The 27,192-nt window shown below is 37.3% G+C and overlaps 1 protein-coding gene and 2 pseudogenes across 2 annotated transcripts; all 3 read right to left on the reverse strand.

The window, feature by feature from the left end:
* Positions 1-2,039: 2,039 nt before the first annotated feature.
* LOC143624425 (putative phosphoglucomutase, cytoplasmic 1) lies at positions 2,040-4,757 on the reverse strand. Its single transcript, XM_077095086.1, has 7 exons — positions 4,643-4,757; positions 4,465-4,546; positions 4,209-4,384; positions 4,044-4,123; positions 3,348-3,477; positions 2,564-2,680; positions 2,040-2,189 (listed from the first exon to the last, which is right to left on the reverse strand). Exons 1-7 carry the CDS (start codon positions 4,700-4,702, stop codon positions 2,118-2,120), a joined length of 717 nt encoding a protein of 238 aa, XP_076951201.1. The 5' UTR covers positions 4,703-4,757; the 3' UTR covers positions 2,040-2,117.
* Positions 4,758-5,115: 358 nt separating this feature from the next.
* Positions 5,116-7,661, reverse strand: LOC143624455 (uncharacterized; annotated as a pseudogene).
* Positions 7,662-11,358: 3,697 nt separating this feature from the next.
* On the reverse strand, positions 11,359-22,488 carry LOC143624456 (protein NRT1/ PTR FAMILY 6.4-like; annotated as a pseudogene). The gene is made up of 5 exons (XR_013152114.1): positions 22,393-22,488; positions 16,249-16,371; positions 15,974-16,175; positions 15,150-15,696; positions 11,359-12,172 (listed from the first exon to the last, which is right to left on the reverse strand). The product of XR_013152114.1 is annotated as a protein NRT1/ PTR FAMILY 6.4-like (transcript).
* Positions 22,489-27,192: the final 4,704 nt, after the last annotated feature.

Here is a 27,192-nt window from a genome sequence, read left to right on the forward strand (position 1 = left end):
ATTAAAAATTCACGTTTTAGAATAGTCGAAAGGGGTTATATTTATACAAATTCAAAAAATAGATACATGAATAATTACTATGGCTCCAGAATGTATTTGTGCATAAACATTACTTTATAATACGTATCCAAAAGACTTATGGAACCAACTGAACGTCAGTTCGGAAAAAATGAAATTGAAAATATAACACAAAGAAACTGAATGTCACTTGGCTCAATGCCATTGGCGGACCTACACCTTTGATGTAGGTGTCGGCCGACCCCTGTAAAAAACTTTCTTAAATATATGTTAAAATCACGATCGACCCTTATAAAATTGTGACACCTACTATCTTCCGACCCCTGTGAAATATTTTTAGCGTATGCCACTACTCAATGGTGATTTACAACTATATAAGTCATTCTAAACGGTATATAGGTATAATATCTCCCATGAATTATGTACAAAACCACCTTCATATTGAAATAATTTATAGAACTTCGAACTTTAAGTCAAATAATTAACATGTAATAACAAGAAGACATGCAGATTTATTATAAAGATGGTGCATTTAACTTGGTCCAAAAACATTCTTTCTATAGAGAATGAGCCATCAGAAAATGAAAAACCGCCGAGTTAAACAGTTACATCAATGAAAAACCTTTAACCGTAACTCTATCAATGGTAACTTAATTACTAGTGACAGCCAAGTTTCTCGGTGACACCCAGTTACCATTAAGGCACAACCACTAATGACAAAAAGTTACCGCTGATAAATCAAATTGCAACCGATAAGTAGTGACTTATTACATATAATCAGTAATGAATAATGATTATTTTTCATACCTTTCGATCTATCATGCAAACCTAAAGCAACTTTTATAAGCATTAGAATAAAGTAGCATTTTTCAACATGGACGCCATATCAAGGATATGTTGCTCCCTTGAACCACAAGTTTGTTGACGCATTAAACTTTTATTCGGGTCCCAAGTATAACCCTATTACCCTAAATAGTCTGATGACAATAAAATGACCAACATGCTCAATCTTTAAACTCGGTTTAAGTTAGCCAGTTGTTACTACTACATTTTTTAGCGACAAACTCACCCACTAAACATGTTCTTAAATCTACGCCATTTGCTTACAACAGGACTTGAACCCCTACTATTTGAGACATGAGAGGGGCACCATTTACTACATAGATTCGCGTAGTAGGTACGAGATCTCTGCATTGGTGCGGAGAATGAAACCGTCCCTATGTATTTTCCGTAACCCATTTTCTGGTGGCGTTAAGTTTCCTTCTGTAGAAACGATTGGGCCAAACCACTGTTAGGCCCACTCTTGGTGGGCCAACGCCCACTACTCTGGACGCAGAACAAGGGACACCATTCAAAAACAGTTCACTAGCTGAAGTCATTCCGGTTAACTGGTTTATTTTCAAACCGGTTAATTATTTGGCGAGAAATAACCGGTTAGACCAGTTAATCAGGTCGGGTAATAACTTGTTTTGAGACAAGAAATTCCTATCCAGTATAACAGGTTTCGTCAGGTACTAACCAGTTTTGAGACAAGAAGCTCCTATCCAGTATAACAGGTTTCAGGTATAACCGAACCAGTTAACCGTTGAATAACCAGAAAAAACCGGTTTTTAATAAAATAATACAAAAAAATTGGTTAACCTGTTTCGGAAATCAATAATATAAACCGGTTACCAACCGGCGAATAGAACCGGGTATAACCGGTTAGTGGTGGACCGGTTACTAACCGGTTAGGTTTCCGGTTAGAAGGTTAGAAATCGGTTAACCGGTTAGCTTGTATACCTCTAAGCTGAACTACCAAGAATAGGTTTGCTAAAAACTAAAACCGAGTATACTGTCCAACGGCCCAATATAGTACCGTTCCCGCTCGGCTTATCGGATTCAAAACTAAAAGCAGTAAATTTGGTGTTGGTAAAAGGTTCTCATGATACGACTAAACGATTACCGACAACAAAACTTTGCAAATCATCAAGCATTCAACAAGGTGATGCCTATGAAACTAACAAGTGAAACCTCCGCTCAAAAGCTAACTTCATTGCTATAATAACACGAAAAATACATACGTTGTCGATAACAGCAGCAGCAGCGCGTATATATATTTATGTGATCACGGTCGGGGCAGAACGGTCGGTGAATTCTAGTATCTTTGACAGCTTTAGTGCAACATCAACCTGTAGCCAAAACATGTTGGTCAACCCTCCGTCAACATACGCATTATAAATTGTTATATATATATATATATATATTATTCCATCACAAAAGTAATAAATTATTATAGTTATTATTCATTTTATGGGGATCATCTCATTTTCTGAATTTATTACAATTATATGCCCTTCCCATAAACTTGTATTACGATACGAAAGTTTGGAGAGTAAGAAGAAAAAGAAGGGCATATCCGTCATGTTATAAATTATATCTAATGAATGCAAATGTTAAATAGTTTCAATCGAAAAATATGATATTATGAAAGTTTTCAGAGGAGTATACGAAATTGTTTCTAAAAATGCATATGAAAATAAAAATAAAAAATTAAATGGTTTACCAAAGGAGCAAGTGCTTCTCGAGATTCTCTTCCAGTTTTAGATGAATCTTTTACGTACTGCTCGATGTAGAGACGAATCGTAGCACCTTCTGACCCGGTCCCGGATAAACGGAAAACCTACAACACACATTCAAAAGTGTTCACCTACTTTTCATTGTTTTAAACATTCTTACAACCGTGAGAACCCATCACCAAAAAACTCACGGCCCAACAAAAAGACATGATGCCTTCAATGGGTAAAACTTTAAAGGCGGACTCTTTTAAAAAAAATTGTTTAGCAAATATAAAATAAACAAATTCAATAAATGATCACCAAACGTGACCCGTCTTCAAACAAATAACGAATTCCTTGATTCTTACTGAACCGTCAACTGGATCTTTGTATTCAAACTCATCAGCACCGGCGACATCTAAAACATCTGGACATATTCCCTTTATAGTACTACAAAAAATAACAACTCAAGGTTAATAGAATGAAATATGATCTTGAAATCAGCTTGTTAACAACTAGAGGTGTAAATGAGATGAGCCACATCAGCTACTCAAGATCGGTTCGTAATAAGCTTGAATCGAGCCAAGCTTAAACGACGAGTTCGGGTCTAAAAGTAAGCTTGTTTGCTAAACGAGCTTGAGCTTCATAACCGAGTCGGCTAGTCTCGTGAACCTAACAAGCCCGTTAGTCTCACGAATACAATAACTTTTATTTAATACAATAAATAAATACTACATAATAAAAATTGTTTAGCAAATATTAAGTAAATAAATGTATTCAATAAATACTCACCAAACGTGACCCGTCTTCAAACAAATAACGAATTCCTTGATTCTTCGAGACTGAACCATCAACTGGATCTTTGTATTCAAACTCATCAGCACCGGCGACATCTAAAACATCTGGACATATTCCCTTTATAGTACTACAAAAAAAATAACTAGAATGAAATATAAGCTTGAAATCAGCTTGTTAACAACTAGAGGTGTAAACGAGATGAAACACATCATCTACTCAAGATCGGTTCGTTATAAGCTTGAAACGAGCCAAGCTTAAACGACGAGTTCGAGCCTAAAAGTAAGCTTGTTTGCTAAACGAGCTTGAGCTTCATAACCGAGCTCGGCTAGTCTCGTGAACCTAACAAGCCCGTTAGTCTCACGAATACAATAACTTTTATTTAATACAATAAATAAATACTACATAATAAAAATATTTATAAATAATTATGTAAAAATAACTAAACACTATTTATTATAATACACACACACCCCTATATACCCCTATATATAACCGTAATTAATAAACAAGCCAAGCCATAACAAAACTCGAGCTTGAAAATTTTCTCACAAGCTGAGCTCATATCGGTTCGAAAGTTATACGAGTCAACTTGGCTCGAGCTACATACTACCACAACATTTCTAATTTAGTATAATAAGAGACTAATGTAACGAAAAGATCGATCAACGGGTTTTCAAGGAATTAAGAAATTTACGTGTTAATGTCAATATAGAGGATTGCAAGTTGACCAAGTGATCCATGACTTGCTTTGCAGCACTCGCATCAACATTCTTCAAAAAAACCATCAATATAAACATCGACTACAATTTAGTTACATTTTTAATGCATTATCATAACTTAAGAATTAAAAAAGACCTCATAATCATAACGAGTATAATAGTGGCGCCCGAAAGTAGCCCAGTGTTGCTTCACAATATCTTCAACAGTCACAAGCTTCCCGCCATCGAGGTTATCCTTGTTTTTATAAGCAAGGATGGATAACCAAGCCAACACAGCCCAGATTCCATCTTTTTCACGTATATGATCCGACCCTGTATGAATAATATAAACAAACAAATTATTAAAATATGCAACAATAATATTCTTCATATTCACAAAAATAAAAAATTACCTGTTCCAAAACTTTCTTCACCACAAACTGAACATAATCCAGCATCCATCAAATTACCAAAGAATTTCCAGCCAGTTGGTACCTAAAAATCAAAACTAAGTGAGTTTTACTTTAAATATGATTATATTGTAAGCACATAAGTACTATAACTATCACTATATTATATGTACATGAGTACCTCAAAAAGCTTAAGGTTGAGACTTTTAGCTACAACATCGAGAGCAGCGGATGTTGGCATGCTCCTACAAGCAGACAAGTCACAATTGCAAATCAAAATTAGTTTCGGTTAGACTAGTTGAATAATGAGCTCATGTTGAAATGGGCTGGGCAGGGCAGGGCCGGGCCGGGCCGGGTTGGATTGACACGTGATCAGGTATGCAGCTGATGTGGCATGACACGTGATCATTTAAGTTTTTACATCCACATTACCATTCAGCATGTCAAAACTCATTTTTTCTGTTTTTGGTTTGGTTTAAGCCCAAACGACACACTCATGCACCCTACTAGGCACTAGACACTTGAATAATTATTAAACTTTATATTGCGTTACTTCACAAAAACAATGAATTTAGTATTCACCTAAAAACGCTCATGTTCTATCAGTAGATCGTGCGTTATCACATCGTCCACAAGAAAGATGTTGCTAAGTCATTACTTCATGCATAACGTTTTGTACTTTTCTAGATGTCTTGTCACAAAAGTAGATAAACCTAGTATATCACAACTCTCATTGGCTGCTGACAATTCTTTAGCCAACATTGCATATGTATGAAAGTTAGGAATTCTGTTTCTTGATTCCATTAAACGTAAAAAACGCACACATGTATCCATGTCAGCATCTTTAGCAACCCCATCAATCAGAACCGTCCAAACAATCTCATCTGCATCCCATTCTTGATCCAACATGTTCTCAAATAACTCACCAGCTTTACCCGTTTGCCCAATTTTACACAAACCACAAATTACCAATTTATAAGATTTAATATTAGGTTCAAAACCGTCTCCTCGCATCAAATTAAAGAACTCTAAAGCGGTTTCAATTTTAAAATTCTTACAGTGAGCGGATATAAGCGAGGCATATATATTCACATCACGATGAGTTATTGGCTTTTCTTCCATTTTGTGAAACAAGTCAACCGCTTCTGTAATCTTACCTTCCTTACACAAGCCCGAGATTATGATACTGTAAGTGTCAGCCGTTGGTTCACACTTGTATTCTAACATTCTATCCAAAAGATTAGCAAAAGTCGACTTTTCTAAACCTTTCATCAAGACACAAAATGTTTGGTAGCTCGGTTTGCATCTCCTGTTGACCATTGTTTTAAGAAGTGAAAACGCGCGATTCACTAGATTTAACGACACGTAACCATCGATTAACAAAGTATACGTCACATGATCGGGAACAATTCCTTTATTTTCCATTTTGTTTAATAATATCTCTACTTTATCTACACTTCCTTCCCTACATAACCCGTAAATTAACGAACTATACGTTAATAAATTTGGCATGCAATTCTTGTTCCGCATTTCATCGAAAATCTTGAACGCATATTCGACATTACCGTTTCGACATAACCCGTCGATTAAAGATGTGTAGGTAATCACATTTGGGGATAATTCTTTGTCGACCATTTCCTCAAATAACTTTTGTGCTTCATTTAATCGATTCGTTTTCGATAAACACGATATTATCGGGTTAAAACTTTCAACATCGGGCTTGCAATTACTCGTTTCCATCTTTTTTAACAACGAAAGTGCAGCTTCTACATCGCATTTTTTGCAATAACCGTCTATTAAAGTCGTGAAATGGACTTTATTCGGTTTCAATCCTTGGTCAACCAGTTCATTAAAAAAGTCAACGCTCGGTCAAGATCCCTAGTCTTACATAACCCTGAAATAACTTCAGCATAAGACCACTCATCTGGTTTGCATCCATTTGCCTTCATCAAACTCAATAACCTAACCGCGTTATTTAAATCCCTTTGTATGATAAATCCAAAAATTAACGTGTTATACGTAACAACAGTCGGCAACGGGCCTACTTTCATCATTTTACTCAAAAGAACCATACCCTTTTGAAAGTTTTCCATCAAGCACAACATATGAATGATTTCATTATACGTCTCGGTGTTTGGCAAATTACCATTTTGTCCCTCCATCCAATCAAAAACCATAAAAGCAGCATCAAACCTACTTATCATACCTAACCCATGTATCAAAGCATTATAACTAACTGTGTTCGGAATCAAACCATCTTTCAACATCTTATGGTAAAAACCGACCGCTACTTCGGGCTGCCGCGTACGAAACAGGCCGCTTACAAGAGCCGTGTAGGTATGCACGTTTAACAAACAACCCGTTTTCCTCATAACAATTACAAGATCAATCGCCTCCTTCACGCGCCCACTTGCACATAAGACAGAAATCGGCACAGTAAACGTATAAACAGTCGGTTCAATGCCCTTATCCATCATCTCATTCAACATATCCAGCCCCTCATTGACCCGACCCGCATTGCACAACCCGTTTATCAAATTCGTATACGTCGCCGAATTGGGGCTACACCCGTCCTGAATCATCATCCGATCAAACACCCGAAACGCAGATTCCAAATCACTAACCCTGCAATACCCAAGAATCATCGAGCTGTAAGTAAACACATCCGGACACAAATCATAGCCAACCATCTGGTCAAACAACACATTGGCTTCCCGAACCATCCCCCGTTTACACAACAAGTTAATCATCGTGTTATACGTTAACAAAGTCGGGCTGACATTATACCCAGGCATCCGTTCAAAGACACCACGCGCGGCTTCCACCATTTGAAACTTGGCCATTTGAATCAACAAGGCGTTACAAACATATAAAGTATACCGGAACCCGTGTTTATTATTATGATGAAGCTCGTTTAAATATTCAACAACATCCATAACCTGTTTCTGATTTCGACACTGTTTGAGCATGAAAACCCTAATCTGGTCGGAGCGATTGAGCATGGCCTTGTAACAATTGAAATCGTTGACGTGAGAGTGGGTGAGTTTGTGTTTCAATTCGAAGCAGCGGGGATTGGAGGATAATAAATTAGGAGATTGTGATGAATATGATAATGATAATGATAATGATAATGATAATGATAATATAGTTGTACGAAGAGTGAAGACAGATTTAGGGTTTACAGGTTTTACCTTTACCATTTCGTTATCAATTGGTGATGAATGGTGGATGTGATGGATGTTATTAGCAGTGTTTGTTGTGTTGATAGATGAACGGTGGATGTGAAGTCCCCGCACTCGGAAGTTTTTGATCTTTTTAAACAAGATCCTTTCTTCCTTGGAGCCGTTGGTCCGTTCAAATCGACCAACGGAATCGGTTACCACTTCACGTGACGTCTCGCAATCTCCCACGCTTCCAAGTGGGGAAAATCCTTACATTTGTAAACTCAGACATATTCGCGCAAAGCGTTCTTTATGATAGTCGCCTCGCTCGATCAGCTTTGTGGAGTTCGGGACTACAAAACATTTAGAAAAAATATATATATCAAATTGTAAGAATAAAGTACTAGATTATAAAATAAATAAACTAAAATAGTTACCTCTTGGATGTAACAAACATTAAATTTTGACATTTTTCGATTCAAATCTTCCCACTTGCCAATCATTTGATCCTTGTTTCGTTAGGTTGCGCCGGGAAGTTGCGAGTCGGGACTCGGTGACTAAGCGATTGAGCATGGCCTTGGAAGAATTGAAATCGTGTTTGTAATAATAGGTTTTAGAGATCGAGTAAAAGAAGCGAATGGCTACATCTAGGTCTTTAACGGTGGTTAGGATTCTGGTGACGTGAGAGTGGCTGACGAGTTTCAATTCGAACCAGCGGGGATTGGAGGATAATAACTTGGAGACATTGGTGACTAAATTAGGAGGGACGTGAGATTGTGATGAAAATGATAATGATAATATAGTTGTACGGAGAGTCAAGAGAGATTTAGGGTTTAGAGGTTTTACCATTTTGTTATGAATTAATTGGTGATGGGGATTCAGAGGTTATTAGCAGTGTTGATGATGAATATTGGATGTGGTCGATATCGAATGCCACAAAGAAAGAAATATTTGGGCCGTTACAACCCAACCACCTAGGGTTTAGTTGTGGTTGGATGTTAGTTAGGATTTAAGAACCATCCAACACGGTTACAAGGAAATGCCCATTATATACACATATGGGTCAGATAAAAAGATTAGGAACCACAATTAAGGCTATAAATCTGGAACTATGTATAGAGAGAGCTGTGACATTCGTCAATTTCGGGTCCGAATAGTATTTGTTTTGTAAACTTTTATTATGTAAACCGACCCGTTTTATAAACCGACACTTTGGAAATAATTAAAATGATGGATTTTATATTACAATACTGTTTTACACTTGTTAGGCTTGAAAACATTCATTTTGGTCTTTAAAACGCTTAAAAATCACTTAAAACGAACTTCAGGGGCCAAAGCTGCCATTTTTGAAAATATTGAAAATCAGGAAATCAACCCCGTCGCGCCGCGCAATGGGGGACTCCTTTGCTGGTCACGTAGCGCGACGGTCCCTGCAAACCTGCACTCGTTTTTGTTGTTTTGTGTTCGTTTTTTACCCTTTTTGCATGAAATTTCTTGTGTTTAACACTCATCTTTGACCCAACTCCTTCCCCTATATATACACCACTATTCTTATTCATAATTCCCTGCTACATCTCTCATTTCTCTCTCAGAACATCAAAGATTCAAAGGTTGTTCATAGTTGTTCTTGAATGTTTGACTTCTAAAAGTCAAACTGAGTTTAATCTTTAATTCTAACTTGTTCATCTAACATTACTAACACTTGAATATGGTGGTACAACATATATATAATACACACCCCTTGTTTCTTTTGGTAGTAGCTTCTCCGGTTCCGATCGGTTAAGTTTCGACCTCGTCAGGCAAGGCTTGAAGGAGGACTTCGTGTTCTTGATATATACACACATTTATATAACTTGTTTGCACATACTAACCATGAGTAACATCTGCTCATTTTAGTTTGTTTACCTTATTTACAAGTTCCATGGTTATGGGTTCTAAGAGTCTATGCTTCGGTTCGACCGCAAATAGCTCTAAACCGGAAACTGAACTTTTGCTTACTAGTTTTGTTAAAATAGTTGTTTAAACATATTTAATGTTAGATTTGAGTTTCAAAAATCATTTTTTACAAGATCTATGATATATGGGTATGTGGAATCCATCTATGAACTTTTGTGAGATGGAAACCGAACCAAACCGAACTTATGTTAAAATGACTTGTTGTTGACTTTTTAGTTGTAGAACTTAAATATTTTCATTTGTACATAATTATACAAGATCTATGATATATGGGTATGTGGAATCCATCTATGAACTTTTTGTGAGATGGAAACCGAACCGATCCGATTTTTACTCGCTTAAGACACATAAGTGTGTTTTTAGCTATCAAGACTTGTATATTTCTTTAAAAATAGTTTACAAACTGATTTTTATTATTTTCTTAAGTACTTGGAGATGTTGGATCCAACTTGATCTCATAACAAAGTTTGGACCGACAAAACCGAACACCCACTTAACGTACGTTGTTAGTTCTAAACAACAGATCTACATACTTGGTTAAGTCTTGTAAAGTTTTTATGAGTTATATCATAACAATTAATATTTTGGAAAGTTGACTCTGGGTTTGACCATTCGTCAAGACCCGAACACTCGTTAAAGACCCGTTTAGTATCTTTACCCTAATGGAATTTGCATTTTAGCATTTTTCCCACCTTATTACTTAACATTGGTTAAGTAAATATTAAGGTTAGATACTTTAACCCGGTTTCGAGCAAACTTGCATTTTTAAAGGGTTATTAATATAAATTCTTAAATAGTTACATTTTAAACCTTGAACTTTAATTGTTTACTTTTTGCAACAAATATTTTATTTAAAGATCTTCAAAACAACCATTCTAAATCCAAGACTTTTTTTTATTTAGACCACATACGTTAAACCCGTCGTTCCGGCAAATCTCCAAATTATCAACTTTTCAAGTTTATTACTTGAATGTGAGTAACTTTATACCCCATTTTCTATCTTTTGTTTTGGGGGTGGCATTTCATCTTATCTAAACTAAATGTTTTATAATTGAGTCTTAAACCACAAACGTTGTTGTATACTTTACTTGAATAATTGCTCGATTTGGTGTTCTATGCTTATATGCCTATGTGTTTATCACTTGGTGGAAGTCTATAAATCCTAGACTACTTGGCATCCCCTTATAGCAAGGTGTCATTAACGTAATGCAATTAACGATATTCTATTAAATCCTAGACTATTTGGTATCCCCTTATAGTTAGGTGTCGCTAACATAATTCCATTAGTGATTTTATTCAAATTCAGTTTTGTGGATCTTTCTTACTATATATCTACATGTTCAAACTTATGAATTGCTCACCAACCTTTGTGTTGACAAACTTTATTGTATGAAATGTTACAGGTTTACATCTCGGTTGATTCGATGCTTGTGGTGAAAACGAATGTCAAGACCTTTAAGTTATTAACAAAAATGAACAATATTTGATTTGCTAAATTTTGTTATATTTTGTTGTATTTGACTTATGAATATTTGGTTATGTGACATTTTCGATGTTGTGAAATGAAATGAGTTTGTTAAATATTGTCGCTTTAAATAGTGTCATGCGCTTATGGACAATCGTTGCACCCCGGCATGTTCCGCGGCCTTTGGTCGGGGTGTGACAAGAGCAATATTCTGTTTATTATATTTAAGACCACAAATACGAAAATAATCTCCTGGGCTTCTTTCTTCCCCTCCAATGACTGCCTTATTCATCTTAATATCCTCACTCGTTCTATTCAGTTTTCGATGCCTTCATTCTGATTGTTATTATTCTGCGCTCTATATTGATGTCTAGATGCCAAAACACAAAAAACCATGAAATTAATAAATCCCAGAATCGCAAGAAGCCAGTAGAAATTCTCCAATTTCCCCTTATTTAAATTATCTGTTAACCAGCTCCCATGTGTTGCCATGTCGGTCAACGAAACCAACAGACCGCTCATAAAAAAGCCCATTGCTAAACTACTCAAAAATAGGCCCGTACTCAGTGACTTCATTCTTTCAGGAGCTTCTCTTATAAAGAATTCAAGTTGGCCTACATAACCAAAGGCTTCCCCCGCACCCACCAAGAATAACTGCGGGACTAACCAAAATGTCGAAACCTCCTTCTTTTCGTACATTACCCGCCTTTTTTTCTCTAAAACAGCAGAAACAACCATGCCCATAACAGAAATAACAAGCCCGTTTCCGATTCTTTGTAAGCTTCTGAGCCCTTTTGGATCATGGGTTATCTTTCGGGCTAAACGCACAATGACCCGTTCGTTAAGAGATGTAAACAGGAGAATCGATATGAACAGGAAAACTGAAAACGAGCCTGCGGGTATGCTAAAGGTTCCAAGTTTTCGGTTCATGATTGTAGCTTGCTGTATAGTGAATGTGCTCATTTGAGAGTAGACTGTCCAGAAGAGTATGCAGGTTGCCCATATCGGGATTAGGCCAATAATCATTTTGACTTCTTCAACTTGTGTAACAGTTGACACTATCCGTGGGTTGTTTCTGTTTTCATCTGAATTTGCATTATCAAGTATGATGGCTGCTTTGTCAAGTGGCCTGTATCATTAAATTGCATAGAAGAAAATTTTGGTTAGTTTCAATGAAAATATTACATTTTATCTAGGGCAATTGTCGGGTAAAAGACCGTATGGACTTCTATCGAATTTCCATATCAGTCCCTATATCTTATTTCTGCATGGTTAAATACTTCAAAACTATGCGATAAAATCCCTGAGTTTTATTATTAACATGAAAGCTCTTGTTTACTTGATAAAATCTAATGAGTTTTTGAAATTTGAAGAAAAGATCTTTTTTACTTGATCAGATTGTAAACTTTATTGAAATGACACTTTTAACAGTGGCAAGACCACATGAAAAAGGGTTGTAACATCCTACTTTTGATTATAATAATAAAATAAATGTCGTTTATTTTATATTGTGTCGTTTATCAGTTTAGTTAACAAACTGTACACGGTTGGGCTTGGACTTTAGAAGATGGAAAATAAGAAATGGAATGGGCCTTAGGTCCATGGCTTAAGGGAGTATAAATACCCTTAAACCCTAAACCTCTCCATTTTCTATCCATCTCTACACCATAGTCTACACCTTGGAAAACACACACAAACCCGAACCAAGATCCGAAGGCGAGAACCCGAGCTTGTTGGTGCTAGATCGTCGTGAAGAACCAAAACAACATCAAGGACCAGCTCGTGTTCGTAGTTCGGCTCATTTAAGGTACGTTTATATCTATAAATCATTCATCTAGGTTCGGATTCATTTAGGAAGTTCTAGATCTGTATGAATGAGATGAAAACGAGTCCAACGAACTAATTCGTAGTAAAATCCGTTACAGTTTGATAGGCTAATTGTTAGTTTGAAATACCCATAATATATACACACAAACCGCACCCATTAAACGCGAATGTATATATGTTTGGGTGGTTAGGGTTTGTAGGCGAGGTGATTACGAGTTGATTGATACCAAACTCGTGTGTTTTCGTTGAGATTTGAGGCTGAATTGCTAATCTAGTTCGTGTTGACTGTTATTGTTCTTGACAATTTTGACTTTGACCCAAGAGTCAAAGTCTGGATAAGTATATAGGCTAATTCGTCAAGGTTGGATAAGACGGAGCCAATTCGTTACGCTAAAATAACGAATCAGGTGATTAGCAATTCGTTGTGATTACAACAGCGAACTAGGTCATTTGCTACTGGTCAATTCATTATAATAAGACAGCGAACCAGACAGCGGATCAGGAGATTCGTTAATGACCAATTCGTTATATTTAGATAACGAATCAGTTGATTCGTTACTCATAATTCGCTATGATTAAGCTAACGAACTAGAATGACGAATCAACTAACGAATCAGGCATGTAAGGTGACGAATCAGTAACGAATTAGTCTTAATTCGTTATAGCGAATGAGATAGCGAATTAGAAAAATAAATTAAAATCCTAATGGAAAATGTGTTAAGACAGTTAATGAAAATAAAATTTTTTCAAGCTAACCTGGCAGCTTAACCCCAGCCAGGGGCTCTGCCCCTTGGACCTCGCTAGGGAATGCCGCCCCTAGAACCCCGCTGCCAGGGGCGCTGCCTCCGGACCCCCGTTCGTTGTGGGTTATATAAATATAGAAATACGATATGAGTAGTAATAATTAATTGATACATGTAAATATTATACAGTTAGCCGTGCACGGCTCAAGAAAGGGAATAACCATTAACGGTGAACGTAACCGCGTACAGGTGAGTTTCTAGCCCCATTTCCTTGTTATGTTTTCGGGGCTGTGTGCATACTCGATGTGATAGTTAATACACTTACCTTAAATGGTAAGTGTATGCCATGTGTAATTTATATGTTAATTATGTATATCTTAAATGTGATCGAAAGCTTGTCGGTACGTGAACAATCTTCGGATATTGCACGTATTGACAAGGGAGGTATGTATATGATAGATGGGTGTGCATGATAGATGTATGTATGAATGTGTATGAAAGAGTAAAGAATGTTATGTTACGAGTACGTAAAGACAAAATGTACGAAGATGAAGAAGTAAGGGATTAGACCCTAATAATATCTGAGATAGAGAAGAAATGGATCAGAACCTAATAATATCTGAGATAGAGAAGAAAGGGATCAGACCCTAATTATATCTGAGATAAAGAAGTAAAGAGGGATCAGACCCTAATAATATCTGAGATAAAGAAGTAAAGAGGGATCAGACCCTAATAATATCTGAGATAGGAAAGAAAGGGATCAAACCCTAATAATATCTGAGATAGAATGAACAGTAAATATATAGTATGAAAGTAATAAAGTATGTATGTATGTATGAAGTTATGTAATGAAAGTAAAATAGTAACGTAATTATTATGTGTCTTCGGATGCATAATGGAAGGTAAGCGTACGTATTGTATGTTATGTGATTAACTAGAACTCACTCAGCGTAGCTGACTTTTAGTATGCACGCAGGTGAGTAGAATGAGGCAGCTGGCTTGAGTGGGGACACATGGCGGTATAATAAAGAAACTGGCATCTGAAGATCTATTTGTTATGTTTTGAACTAAAGACATGTTTAAGTTATGTTTTAAAGACAAGATTATGAATGTTTGTAAAGACTGTTGATGTTTTATATTATTCCGTGAAAGTTTTAATTAACGCTGATATTCAGAACTGTGTTTATGAGTAAATCGAACACCAAAGTAGGGCTACCGGTAACGGGGTCTTACAAGGGTTTTCTAACACCTACTTAATAAATAAGTCGTGTTTGGGTATGACCTGGTTAATCTGTTTAATTAACAGCCAAACGGGTCCACCTCCAAAGGTATTTAATTCAACAGGTCTAACCGCTAACCCTCTATGACCCGTTTTATAATGTACTAAAGTTTTACTAGTTACCAGACCCAGCCACTAAGACACCAATTTTTCATCTCTAGTGATAAATCAGGTTAATGTGTTCCTTTAGGAAGATATATAATAATTCTTTTATCTTTTTCCCTCAAAATCTTTTTGGGAAAAGTATATCTACATACTTTAATTTGGTCGTATGTGGAACTTTCGAGTCGCTATAACCATTCAAAAAGCCCGGGTTCGCAGGGTACGGCTGATTCCTATTCTTGATAGCCAAAAACACAACTCTCCATATAACCGTAAACGGGCTGCCTTGCGGTTTCTTGAACCGATAAATACCGGTCCCACAAACCAATACAATAATTGCAGTAATCATGGTCCCAGCTGAAATCCCATACCCCCATCCTCCACCCTTATGTTCTTGTATATAAAATAAAATTGTAACCGCAGAAACAGACCCAAGGCTAACACAAAAGTAAAAACGGTTGAAAAAGTAGACCATTGTTTTTTCCTCTTTCCGGCTGGAAGTATCGAACTGGTCTGACTCGAACCTGAAACGCTTGACTTTAGTCCGCCACCACCTAATGCTATGGTGAAAAGTGCAACATACAGCATCGCGAGTTGACTTCCGCTAGCTTTTATACATTGGCTCTTGCTCCGGGTCTCCATGTCACAATGTGGTGGTTTCATGCTCGGGATTGTTGTTGCTAGAGTCAATAGTGTCACACCCTGTTCATGATGAAAAACTTATGGTTACTTTAAAGTTTGTAATCTCTTTTAATGTTAAACGCAGATTTTAAATAGTAAAACTGGACCAAACCGTATAGACTTTAAATCGACTTAACTGAGCGGTTTTCTTTATTGTTTTGACGGTTAGGCCGGTTTTGTTTACTTTAGAGACCTATTTCTTTAACTGAGATATATTAGTGCTAATAAGTTATAAGGTTTTATATGATTCTTTACTCAAACCATGCAATTACTTCAAATATATAAGTTATATGCTTACCACTGCACATATAGATGCAAAGATAACAATTACAGCCAAGTTTAGCATCCGCCAAGAATCCCCCAAACAAGGCTAAAATATTGAGAACCCCCATGAAGGTTGTCACGGTTACTGCAGATTTTGTGGCTAAGATATTCATTTCTGTTGTTAGATATGTTACCAGACTCATCGAAATCCCGGTCACACACAGTCTTTATGCGAGCTCAATTACTACAAAGACAAATGCATACATTGGTTAATACTTAATAATTAGACTTACTCAAGTAAAAAAAAACTTAGTGAAAAACTACCAAGGATGGCCCGGCTGCAAGCCACCCTCCGGTTTTCGAGAGGTCAACAAGATTTCCTCTAAAATCAACAGCATCATCTTTATGGGTTTTTGAAATAGCCAAATACGCCTGTTATAAGAAAAGTTTTGCATCAGAATTACAGAATGAATGTTATGATATGAAGAGAAGAATTACCATTGGGAAAATTTATAAGACATAATTTAAAGAAGGTATGGTGATACTGGCATGCACAAGTTAGTTGGTTACTTATAAGAAGAAGAAGATGATGATTTAGGTTTATTTGTTGTTATGCACAAGTAAGTTATCAGTTAGTGACTTATATAAAGATAAAGAAGATCTCTGTTAGTCATTACAAGTTGATCCTTGAATTTACGTGTTGGTTTGTGCATTTTCCTTTAATGTTATGATATACTTTTATCAAAGTTTGATACGATATGAAGATGATTGTTTAAGAAAAAAGGATAGGAAACCAATTCTCTAATATTGTTTTCCAACCTCAAGAAAAAATTCCGGTTTTGGAAGTGGGAGGGGGTTATTATGTAAAAATATTTGTTATACTAAACTTTAAAACTCTCTTTATAAAAGGAAATCATTTTTTTTTATTTTTCGGAGGGGGTTATTACATTTACTTACCCGGAAGAATTTGGAACCGACAATCGACTTCAATTGTGTTGTTTCAACTCTGTAGTAGTCGATAGATATTTTTTTGGCTGGTCAGAGGAGACGATGACGATGGCTGCCTTTTAGAATAAATAAATCCATAAAAGTTTTAAGGATTTATTTAAATAAATCCTTAAAAGTTTTAAGAATTTATTTATTGATTAATCTAACTGCTCATCCTATTTTGGGTACCCGGGATTTCCAAATCATTAGAAATATTTATTTATTTTATATCAGATCATCTGTAACCAGTGTTTTAATAACATGTTCGTACTGCCAGTTATACCGGGTAGCCGGCATTTAGAGCCCGGTACTTTTAGGTGGTTGCTAGAGCATCGAACCGCCGGTTGTTTTTAAAAAAATATACCGCTTTAACAACATACCAGTTTTAAGCCCAACATATTTTTTATATTTGTTTGCGGCCCATATTTTTAAAATGAATTTCAACCTAGCTGACAAATTAAAACGAGTAAACCAGTAAACTATGTCATAACCTGTTGCACACTTTTGGATTTTTTTAATTATGAATTACCTTTTGATTTTTTTTTATTATCAATCAAGTACTTTTAGGCTATTTTTTGAGAAAGTTGTGCGTATATGATATTATAGGGTAAATTGTTTAACCCGGTTATATCATTTTTTACCCAATCAGGTACGAGTAAAAATACCGGTTTTTAACTTACTAAAAATATGTTTATAACTATATAGTAGTTAGATCTGTGTATAAATATATAGTTCATTCTAGTACTTATTATAAATCATGTTTATATTATATTAATTCTGTAAGTTGGTTCTTTCTTCGTCTGTCCTGTTTTTATTATTTTACATATGTCACATGAAGGAGAAATAGAATAAAATGAAGTTAATTAACATATGAGAACTAATAGAATAGAATAAAGAGACATGGACAATTTCGAAATTTCAGGGAAGGCAATTTCGTACTTTTTTTTATCTCCCGAAATGTCAATCCCTTAATTTACAAAAACCTCTATACCCTTAATTTAGGATTTGATTTTTGAAAAGAATAATTTGAATAACCGCCGCTTTTTCTTTTTCATCTAATAATCTTTCAATGAATGATTCTCATGTTGATAAAAGAATAATTTGGATAACCACTGCTTTTTCTTTTTCATCCGATAATCGTTTAATGAATGATTCTCATGTTGATACCATTTTTATACTACCTATTTGCTGTTTACTTTGTTGTTAAGTATTTGCTGTAAATAGAAATTGAGAAGAATGACAAGCGTGAAGTTGAAGACCCGCCAATTTCGAGTAGGAAATTAAGGGTGAGTCGGGTGACTCGGGTACAAAAATTGCGGGGGTGATTGTTGGCTCAATTGTTGTTTGGCCCAAGTGTAAGGCCCAACCCAATAATTAGGTTTTATTATATCTGGTAATGTCTTGGCTAATAAGTTAGAGTTAGTCTATATAAACCGAGTTATGGTTAGACATTAGATGTGGTAGAGTTGGTGTAACCGAGTTAGGGTTCATCAAGAGTCAGACCGAGTTAGGGTTTGACAGAGTTGTAATCAGTTTTTTGAGTGATATTTTATGATTAATAAAAACGAGAGTTATTCGTTTAGTTGGTGTTTGATTATCGATCCGGGACTTGAATTGGTATCAGAGCCTAGTTCAAGGTATCGATAATCGGCCGGCGTGAGGGGCAATTTTGTCCTTTTTCTCCTCAAATAAACCTCAACCCTAGGGGCTGAGATGTATCTGAAAAAAAAAGACATAATTTCCCCTCACATTGATGAGTTTAACGACCAGACTTAACAAGGTTAGTGGGGTCGGGTTTAATTGCAAGTGAAATGAAACCCTAGGGATGAAAATCACAAATTTAAAACTATTAGACTAAAACCACAGATTTAGACAAACCATAGGAACGAAAAACACAGTTTACTCTTCTAATCATTTTAGAAAGGAAAATTGGTTTTTATTGGTCTTAACTATCGTCTTTTGGTCACTGTCGGTTCCAACTAACGAATTGGTTGCTGGCGGTCCCAACTTTTAACGTATTTGTTCCTAACGGTTCGCGACTACCAGAATTCTAACGTCGTTAGTTTCCGGTCGCCGGAAAAAACGTTTTGCCCGAAAAACACACATTTTTTCCCGAAAACTCAAAAATTTTGTCCCAAAAATCATGGTAACTTTGTATCGTACCTTTAGGAACATTTTTCTAGTAAAAGCCCAATTATTGAGATCGCCGGAACCCAAGAACCATCGTCGGAATTTGTTAATGTTGCTTAAGTGATGGTGGTTGGTTGGCGGTGAGTCAATTGGTGGTGGTGGCGGTGTTCAGGTGGTGTTTTCCGGCAAAAAAAATTGACTTTTCCGGCCAAAAACGTTTTTTCGGCGATCTGAAACTAACGGCGTTAGGATTTTGCTAGCCGCGAGCGGCAATGACCAAAAGACAATAGTTTGGACCAATAAAAACCAATTTTCCTTTTAAAGTGAGAAACAAATATACAATATATGATATAATACTAGTATGTGTAAGTATATAAAAATATTACTAACATTCTAAAAAGAACATAGCAAGTGTACTAGTGTAGAAGGGAATATCACCACTTGGCCATCCTTTAGACATGTCAGGATTTTCACAAAAGAGAACTTATTTCGTTCTTGTGTGCTATCCATTTGTGTAACGTAGAATATCAAATTTAATAATAATAATAATAATAATAATAATAATAATAATAATAATAATTAATATCATCTTTATCATGACGGACTATAACTTTTCAACTAGAACTTCATATTATATTATTGCTAACATGAAAAAGCTTATTGTGACGGTCTAAACTGAGTTTCTCGATATGTTGGGTGCTTGGGGATGCAAAGCACGTCTATCTTTCAACCATCAAAGCTAAGGGTCGGAGATTTTTTTTTTACGTTATTTGTATCTATAGCATGCTCATATGAACCATTAAGTTTTATTTTCATGAGACGAGTGGTTAACAAACCATCTTTTGCTGATGTAAGTTGTTTGTCTTGATTTCGGCTTCTTGCCTGAAGAAACACTAAATGACCCCGGCAGATTAAGGATAATCTTAGGGTAAATAGATGTTTCCCACGAGGGTTAGGTCCGGCAAAGATGGTTATTCTTCTCAACCTGCAAAACAGACACCGTAAGCTCGTCACTGAGAAGGGGGGGTTCCTCCTTGTAACCACCCTCCGGCGTGAGAATCAGACTAGATTGCTCTGAATATAAGTGTATATAGAGAGAAATGGCTATAGAGAAGATGATGATACCATTCCAAGGTGTTGGAGTATTTATAGCCGAAGGTAGGTTTCCAAGAAGGTACGGCTAGCTGTATATAATATTCCTTTTCCACCAACTATGGGCTACGTTCGTGCCACGATGGGAGTTGGTGGGTAGGCAGCGGCTGATAGTGACATTTTGTACTGGAGCGTGCTCCTCCTCGTACTATTGTCGGTGAGCTGTCACCCTGTGATTGGTTCATGGGTTGCTTTTGTCAGATCTTGTCTATTTGTCCATACCTTGGTAGGTATAGTACAAAAGATCTTCTAGAAGCGTACGGACTGGCTCTTTTGGGCGGGAATATTCCCGCCCTGCTCATTCCTTCTTCAGGTGACATTACTGAAGTATTAAGAGTTAGTGCCTTATGCGTGTAGCCTTACTGTTAGTGCGGGTAGCCTTCCTTCTTGGCTTGTACCTACAGCTGCGGGGACAGGCAGGGTACTGTACCAAGGGAGGCTTTCCTGCGGGAACAGCTGGCTTACTGCGTGTAAGGTCTTCTCTCTGAGCATGGTGGGTCCTGCGGATCCAGTTGGTCTTTGCGCAGACGTACCTCCTCAAGGTGAGTCTTGCGGGTCCAACTGGGCTTTGCGGGGACCTACCTCTTCAAGTCCCCCCAGTCCATTGTTCCTCTAATGAATTGTTAATAAGTGAGGGGAACTTTTGGACTTTAAACAATGGGTTCTAAAAAGGGGTTTTCGTTTTTTTTTTTTTTTTAAAGTTCTCCATGGGGATTCTTCCCGCAGTTTTCCTAATGTCACTTGCAGAAAATTCTCGACTTTTTCTGCTTGATCTTTGGGTATGATGCGGGTAGGTGTGTAACCTCTTCGCAAGTCGGGAGCGTTGAGTTTCACTTGTGTAGATTCTCCACGAGGTTTTGGTAGTTTTAGACATAGTGATCAGTTATGTTAAACAACCAATTCCACCTTGAAGCTTCAAACAATCTAGTTCTCAACGTCCCGCCATGCGGGGGTGTTATTTCCCTTTCCGCAAGCATGACCCATAAGATCGATCTTCTTGGTTTCAATTCCCTGCAAGTGCTAAGTATGTGAAAGGTTTCGCCTTGACACTGTACCCGCACTTGTCTTATGGTTTCTTGTTTCCAAGGTAAGGGGGTATATTCCCTCTTATTTTTGAATCTTTTTGAATCTTTTTGAAATTCGAAGGGTTGGTGAAACGATAAGGACAGTCCAAACGGTTGAAAGGACGTTGGCGTCTTCTGACGGTTTCAGGACGTGCAGGAAGTTACGACGACGTGACAGCATGTGGTCAATCCGGACGCTTTTTCAGGTGCGTGGGCGCGAGCTTCATGGCACGCGCCATTCTTACATCTGTTGCCAGCTTGCTTTTTCCACGTGCCGCCTGGATCATCGCCTTGGATAGGTTGACCAAACCTATCGTCGTGGGTCCTGAACTAGCTTCTCCCGCACCACTTTCTTCAAAAGCAGATAAGTCCACTCCTGCATAAAGAACAAAGATATAAAAAACAAATGCGGAAGGAAATGCGGAAAAGGTATACAGTATACTTACTGGTTTATTTGATCTTGAAAGCCCTGACAGGCGGAGATGGACCCGATGAAACTGGCCTCTTCACGCCAGTTACCTTCGCAATGGTCTCGTCATCACCACCAAGGTTCCCCGCCGCCTCCTCACTTTCAGTCTCAGAATCAGACTGATTCCCCAGGTCAACGAAGGTAGCAACCTTCGTTTTGCCCTTCACGCCAGCCGCCTTCTTTTTCCTCACAATAAAAGGCCCATCTGCGGATCCCTCATCAGAAGATGACAAGATCAGAGGAATTCCAGCAGAAGTTTGAGCATGAAGAGGACGAGGATTAAAGAACTCCTTACCTGGCCGAGCGGCGCTTAAAATGTCATGGCCTGGCGGATAGACCTCTACGAATCTATCCGCAGTCTTCTCCAAAATGGGCAACTCGTTCTCATCAAGGTCACGAGTACCCAACCGCGCGGGACCACCAGTCTCCCGCGGGTGCAAGAGCGACTGTAAGTCGTTCCTCTCTGAAATAAAAATGATAACAATGTTAGAAGGAAATCCTAAACCAACACAAAAGACGGAGCATACCATAAGGAATATAGTTCAAACCGTATTCAAGAACGATGGGTATCTGCGGCGTCCCAGACCCGGCATCCTTCCACACGCGGCTCATCCCAAGCATGACCATCCCAGACTCCGCGAAGCGATAAACAGGAGTCCGAATCTGGGAAATCTTTGTGAACCACTCCGTCTCCTGGTAATTGGAAGCCGGAAGATTAGGGAGTGCCCTCTCATTCTTGAACGTCATCGCAATGGGAACGACGCGAGCGGAAATGTAGAAAAATTCGCGCTTCCATGAGCGAAGACTACGCTCGGTAGCGCAGATCTTCAAACCCTTGATCCGAGTGACAAGGGTATACCAACCCTGGATGCACCTCCAAGTATAGAAGGTCATCAGGCGGTCGACTCGAGGCTCGATATCCAAAATACGGCACACCCATTCGAAATGGCGAACCTTAGCAATTGCCATTGGGTGCACCTCTGTCAAATGAACACCGTGTTTCTCCAAAACACGGTATACGAACTTCGTTAATGGGAATCTTAGATTCCCATATAGGAAGAACGAAACGTAAACCCCTATCTTGCCCTTAGGGGCGTCGTATACCGTCTGGTTGGCCTCCGGAAACTCCGGCTCATAGGGCTCCAGCATAAACTTCTTGACAATGTAATGGTATACATCGTCAGAAAGAGTACACTGACACTTGCCATCAGTACTCTTATCGTCCTTATCGGACGTTGACGTCGGGTTCTCGGAGAAAACGTCGGACTCTTCGACGTTAACCTCTGGGTCATGAGAAGAGGACATTTTTTAATGTTAATGAAAGAAAGCGGTTTCAAGAGAATGCTCGCCGGAAAAGATGAGTATTCGCTGGAAATCGCTTAAAAGAAAGAAGAGTGAAGTGAAGATATTGGACGAAATGCCCCCTCTCCGCCTTATATACTCATCGCAATGAATGCGATGAATTTAATGCGGATGAAAGAGAGAGCGTAGGAGCAATGACACGGCGACACGTGGAAAAAGCAAGCTGGCAACAGATGTAAGAATGGCGCGTGCCATGAAGCTCGCGCCCACGCGCCTGAAAAAGCGTCCGGATTGACCACATGCTGTCACGTCGTCGTAACTTCCTGCACGTCCTGAAACCGTCAGAAGACGTTAACGTCCTTTCAACCGTTTGGACTGTCCTTATCTTTTCACCAACTCTTCGAATTTCAAAAATATTCAAAAATAATAGGGAATATACCCCCTTACCTTGGAAACAAGAAACCATAAGACAAGTGCGGGTACAGTGTCAAGGCGAAACCCTTCACATACTTAGCACTTGCAGGGAATTGAAACCAAGAAGATCGATCTTATGGGCCATGCTTGCGGAAAGGGAAATACACCCCCGCATGGCGGGACGTTGAGAACTAGATTGTTTGAAGCTTCAAGGTGGAATTGGTTGTTTAACATAACTGATCACTATGTCTAAAACTACCAAAACCTCGTGGAGAATCTACACAAGTGAAACTCAACGCTCCCGACTTGCGAAGAGGTTACACACCTACTCGCATCATACCCAAAGATCAAGCAGAAAAGTTATAATATAATTCTTTTTCATATCAATCTTAACTACATATTATAATCATGATATTTTTTAATTTTAACCAAAACTTGCTTTGGTGTCAACTCGGCCAAAACTACATATATGTTTGTGAATTACAATTTATGAGCCTTTGAGGTCCAAAGGTCAACTCATAGTCTATAACATGTGTTATTATTGGGCTGGTTTGGATATTGGGCCATCTCTTTGTTTTACAAGGGCCATTAATATTAGAACTATTGGACCCTAGGCTAGCATGTAACTATCTTTGGGGGCAAAAAATACCGATTAAAATTAGAATACGATTTTGAATCCGAACCTAATCCGGCGGTTTTAACCGTATTGATTCGATCTGGTTCGTTATGGGACACGTTTTATATATAGTCGTTAGAATTGGTTTTCAACCTAGTCGTTAGTTACCATTAATATAGCCATGTTTGCCTTTTTCTGAAAAACAATATCCTTCTTTTACCGTTAAAACTGCACAAATGACCTTTTTGTTCTCATTTGTTAATATATGTATTCGATGCGTTAATTTAATCATACCACTCAAAAACACCCTAACTCGAAAACAATAATCTCCCAAAGAAAAAAAAACATATTGGAATTTTTTTCTTTTGTAATTTTGGGCGAAAAAAAAAAGTTTGATCCTGATCCTACAGGTTAGGATTATCAAATTGTCACCCCCAAAGGTTGAATACATTTCGATCCAATTTAAGCATGATTCGGTTAGTACCACCATTAACTGATCCGGTTTGAGAACCGATCTGATGTCCCCAAAATCCAATTGTTACACCTCTTAACTGTTATACAACCTTTATCTAATAATGTGTTAAAAGTGTGTTTTTCCCATACAACTATTAACCATAGACATTTAAAAAGAATAATGGTTATAACTTATATAGCAAACATACCTATAACTTTATTTTTTTTTTATGAAGGGTGGCTGCCTCCTATTCTTTCAACGTAGATCCGCCACTGTTTTCAATATTCGAAAACAAATCAATTTATAAAGAAAGTGCTTATAAAGTAAACATGCTTCTCTGTTTAAGATAGTATGCACTCTTTCATTTGTTCATGAATCCTTTACGTGTCAAACTTAAATTTTGATTGGTTTGATGGTATGTTCCGTCCATCACGAACCTTGTAAAGTTGGTCATCATGATGATAAAGCTATGATCAATAATATATACCATCACCAATATACTTTGGTCTTCCTATTCTATTTAAAGTTTTAACACACTACACTTTTTGGTCTTCAATAAACCAGGATGTCACAGCTAAAAAAAAGAGTGAAAACTAAGAGAATAATAGGCTATACAAAGATGCAAGAGGGAAAACTCAAGACCTATATAATAGTTTCATTTTTATATCAATTAAAATCTAGCCAACTAACTTCATTCATATATACTTTAAATATTCTATTAGAGGACTAAAATACCCCTTAGATTATTGTGTTACCAAGTCAAAATTCAAATGAGCGAAAATCGACTTAAGAATGTACTTTATTTTCTCGTAGTTCACTTTTCAAACTAATCGAAACTCAAACCAAATCAAGTTTCCAATTCAAATCGATTTTTCTAATTCTAATTCTAGATCGAATTCAAATTCAAAAGTGATTCAATAAACGTCTTTCAATGTACATGTCCTGCTTTTAATTTTGGTCACAAGTTAACCTCAATTAATGCTTAAACTTGCAGGGACAATGGGAAAAGAGGTTGATAAGAACCGGTTCGAGATGGTTAATCTCCTTCGCCTTTTGTAGTAAGCAAACACTCTCAAAAATTAGATGAGAAAGATAGAGACATTTTTTTGGAGCACCATTTTAATAATATTTCATTCATGCTAAAAACAAATACAAAGTAACTATAAATAGCCATACAAACCACTTACCCACTACTTGCTAATATGACTCTAGATAAACTAACCACTATGAATATTAAACTACCCACTACTAACTCATAGACCAATTACTAATTAACTTAAATAAAGTAATAAACAAATACTAATAATTATATTAATTCATGCAGATGCACGTATCAGAGGTGCACAAATCGGGTTTTTCAAATATCTGGGTTCAAGTATGGAACATGTATCGGGTATGACCGAGTATTGGAAAATCGGGTTGGCATTACCCGGGTCGGGTTCGGACCCGATTATTGTCTCTAAAAACCATACCCTATGTATCGGATTCAGGTCGGGCATAGAACCGGGTATTCTAAACCGGGTATGTGAATACCTTAATTATGGGTATTGAAAAAATCCTATTTTAAGGGGTTTTTTTTTTGTTTTTTTTTTTTGAGTATTTTTCGAATATATATTGGATTTTTAAGGAGTTGCACATTTTTTGGGTAATATCGGGAATAGATCAGATGTTTGAAAAACCCGGTTCCGGGTATTTGTAAAACCCGGTTCGGGTATTACTGGGTACGAGTTTTGGTACCGAAATGCATGCTCTATTCATACCCTACGGATATGATAGGGTACGGGTTCGGGTATTAAAAACCCAGGTATATAAAAACCTGTTCCAAGTATTTTTATCGGGTCAAGTTACAGGTTCGGGTTTTTTGTGCACCTCTAAATGTGAATAATAGTAGGGATAAACTTACATTTAGTTAATTAATTATTAAACAGAGTTAGTTACAAAAATAATAGCCATGAGTCCCGGCATGGGCCATGGGGACAAACAGGCCACAAAATCCGGCCCAGGGTTTACATATTATTGGAGTCAATCTCGGCCAATCCCACATAATAATTGTTTTCCTATAATTTTCTTTTTCTTCTAAAGTCAAGAGTTTCACTTTTTTTTTCTTTAAAGAAAGTAATATGTTGACCAAAAATGGGTATGCTCATATATGTATAGTTGTTTATCTCGCAACCAAAATGGTGACATGAAGCGTTACGATAAAACAGTATGACACTCTGACCGGTTAGTTCAGTCTAGTTTTCAAAACAGTTGTTATATGTTAGTTTTCAACCAACAAGGTATGGTGATTAGTGTAAGAACTTGTTAACTAAACTGTAACCGAAAAGATTGTGTATTACTATTTTTAAGCTCTATGGTAGCCTGTAGTGGGCGAGAAAAGCGAGATTTTTGGGGAAATATTCATTTTCACCCCCCCCCCCCCGGCGATAAACGGGGCGATAGGGGGAGGGGGGTGAGTTTTCCTCGCCTGTGTTGTGTGTGTGTGTGTGATATATATCTATATATATATATATATATACATATGGCTAAAACACCATTACATCCCAAAAACAAAAACATGTCATTTGCTGACTGGACACCACATGCGCAAATCGCCCCATTTTGTAGCCCCTCCACCACACATATCTAACAACATGGAATTATGATATGTGCCCTTCCCATGTTC

Source organism: Bidens hawaiensis, unplaced genomic scaffold, assembly GCF_021521415.1.
Source record: "Bidens hawaiensis isolate Kalapana, Puna unplaced genomic scaffold, B.hawaiensis_p1.1 tig00003781_1, whole genome shotgun sequence".
NCBI lineage: Eukaryota > Viridiplantae > Streptophyta > Magnoliopsida > Asterales > Asteraceae > Bidens > Bidens hawaiensis.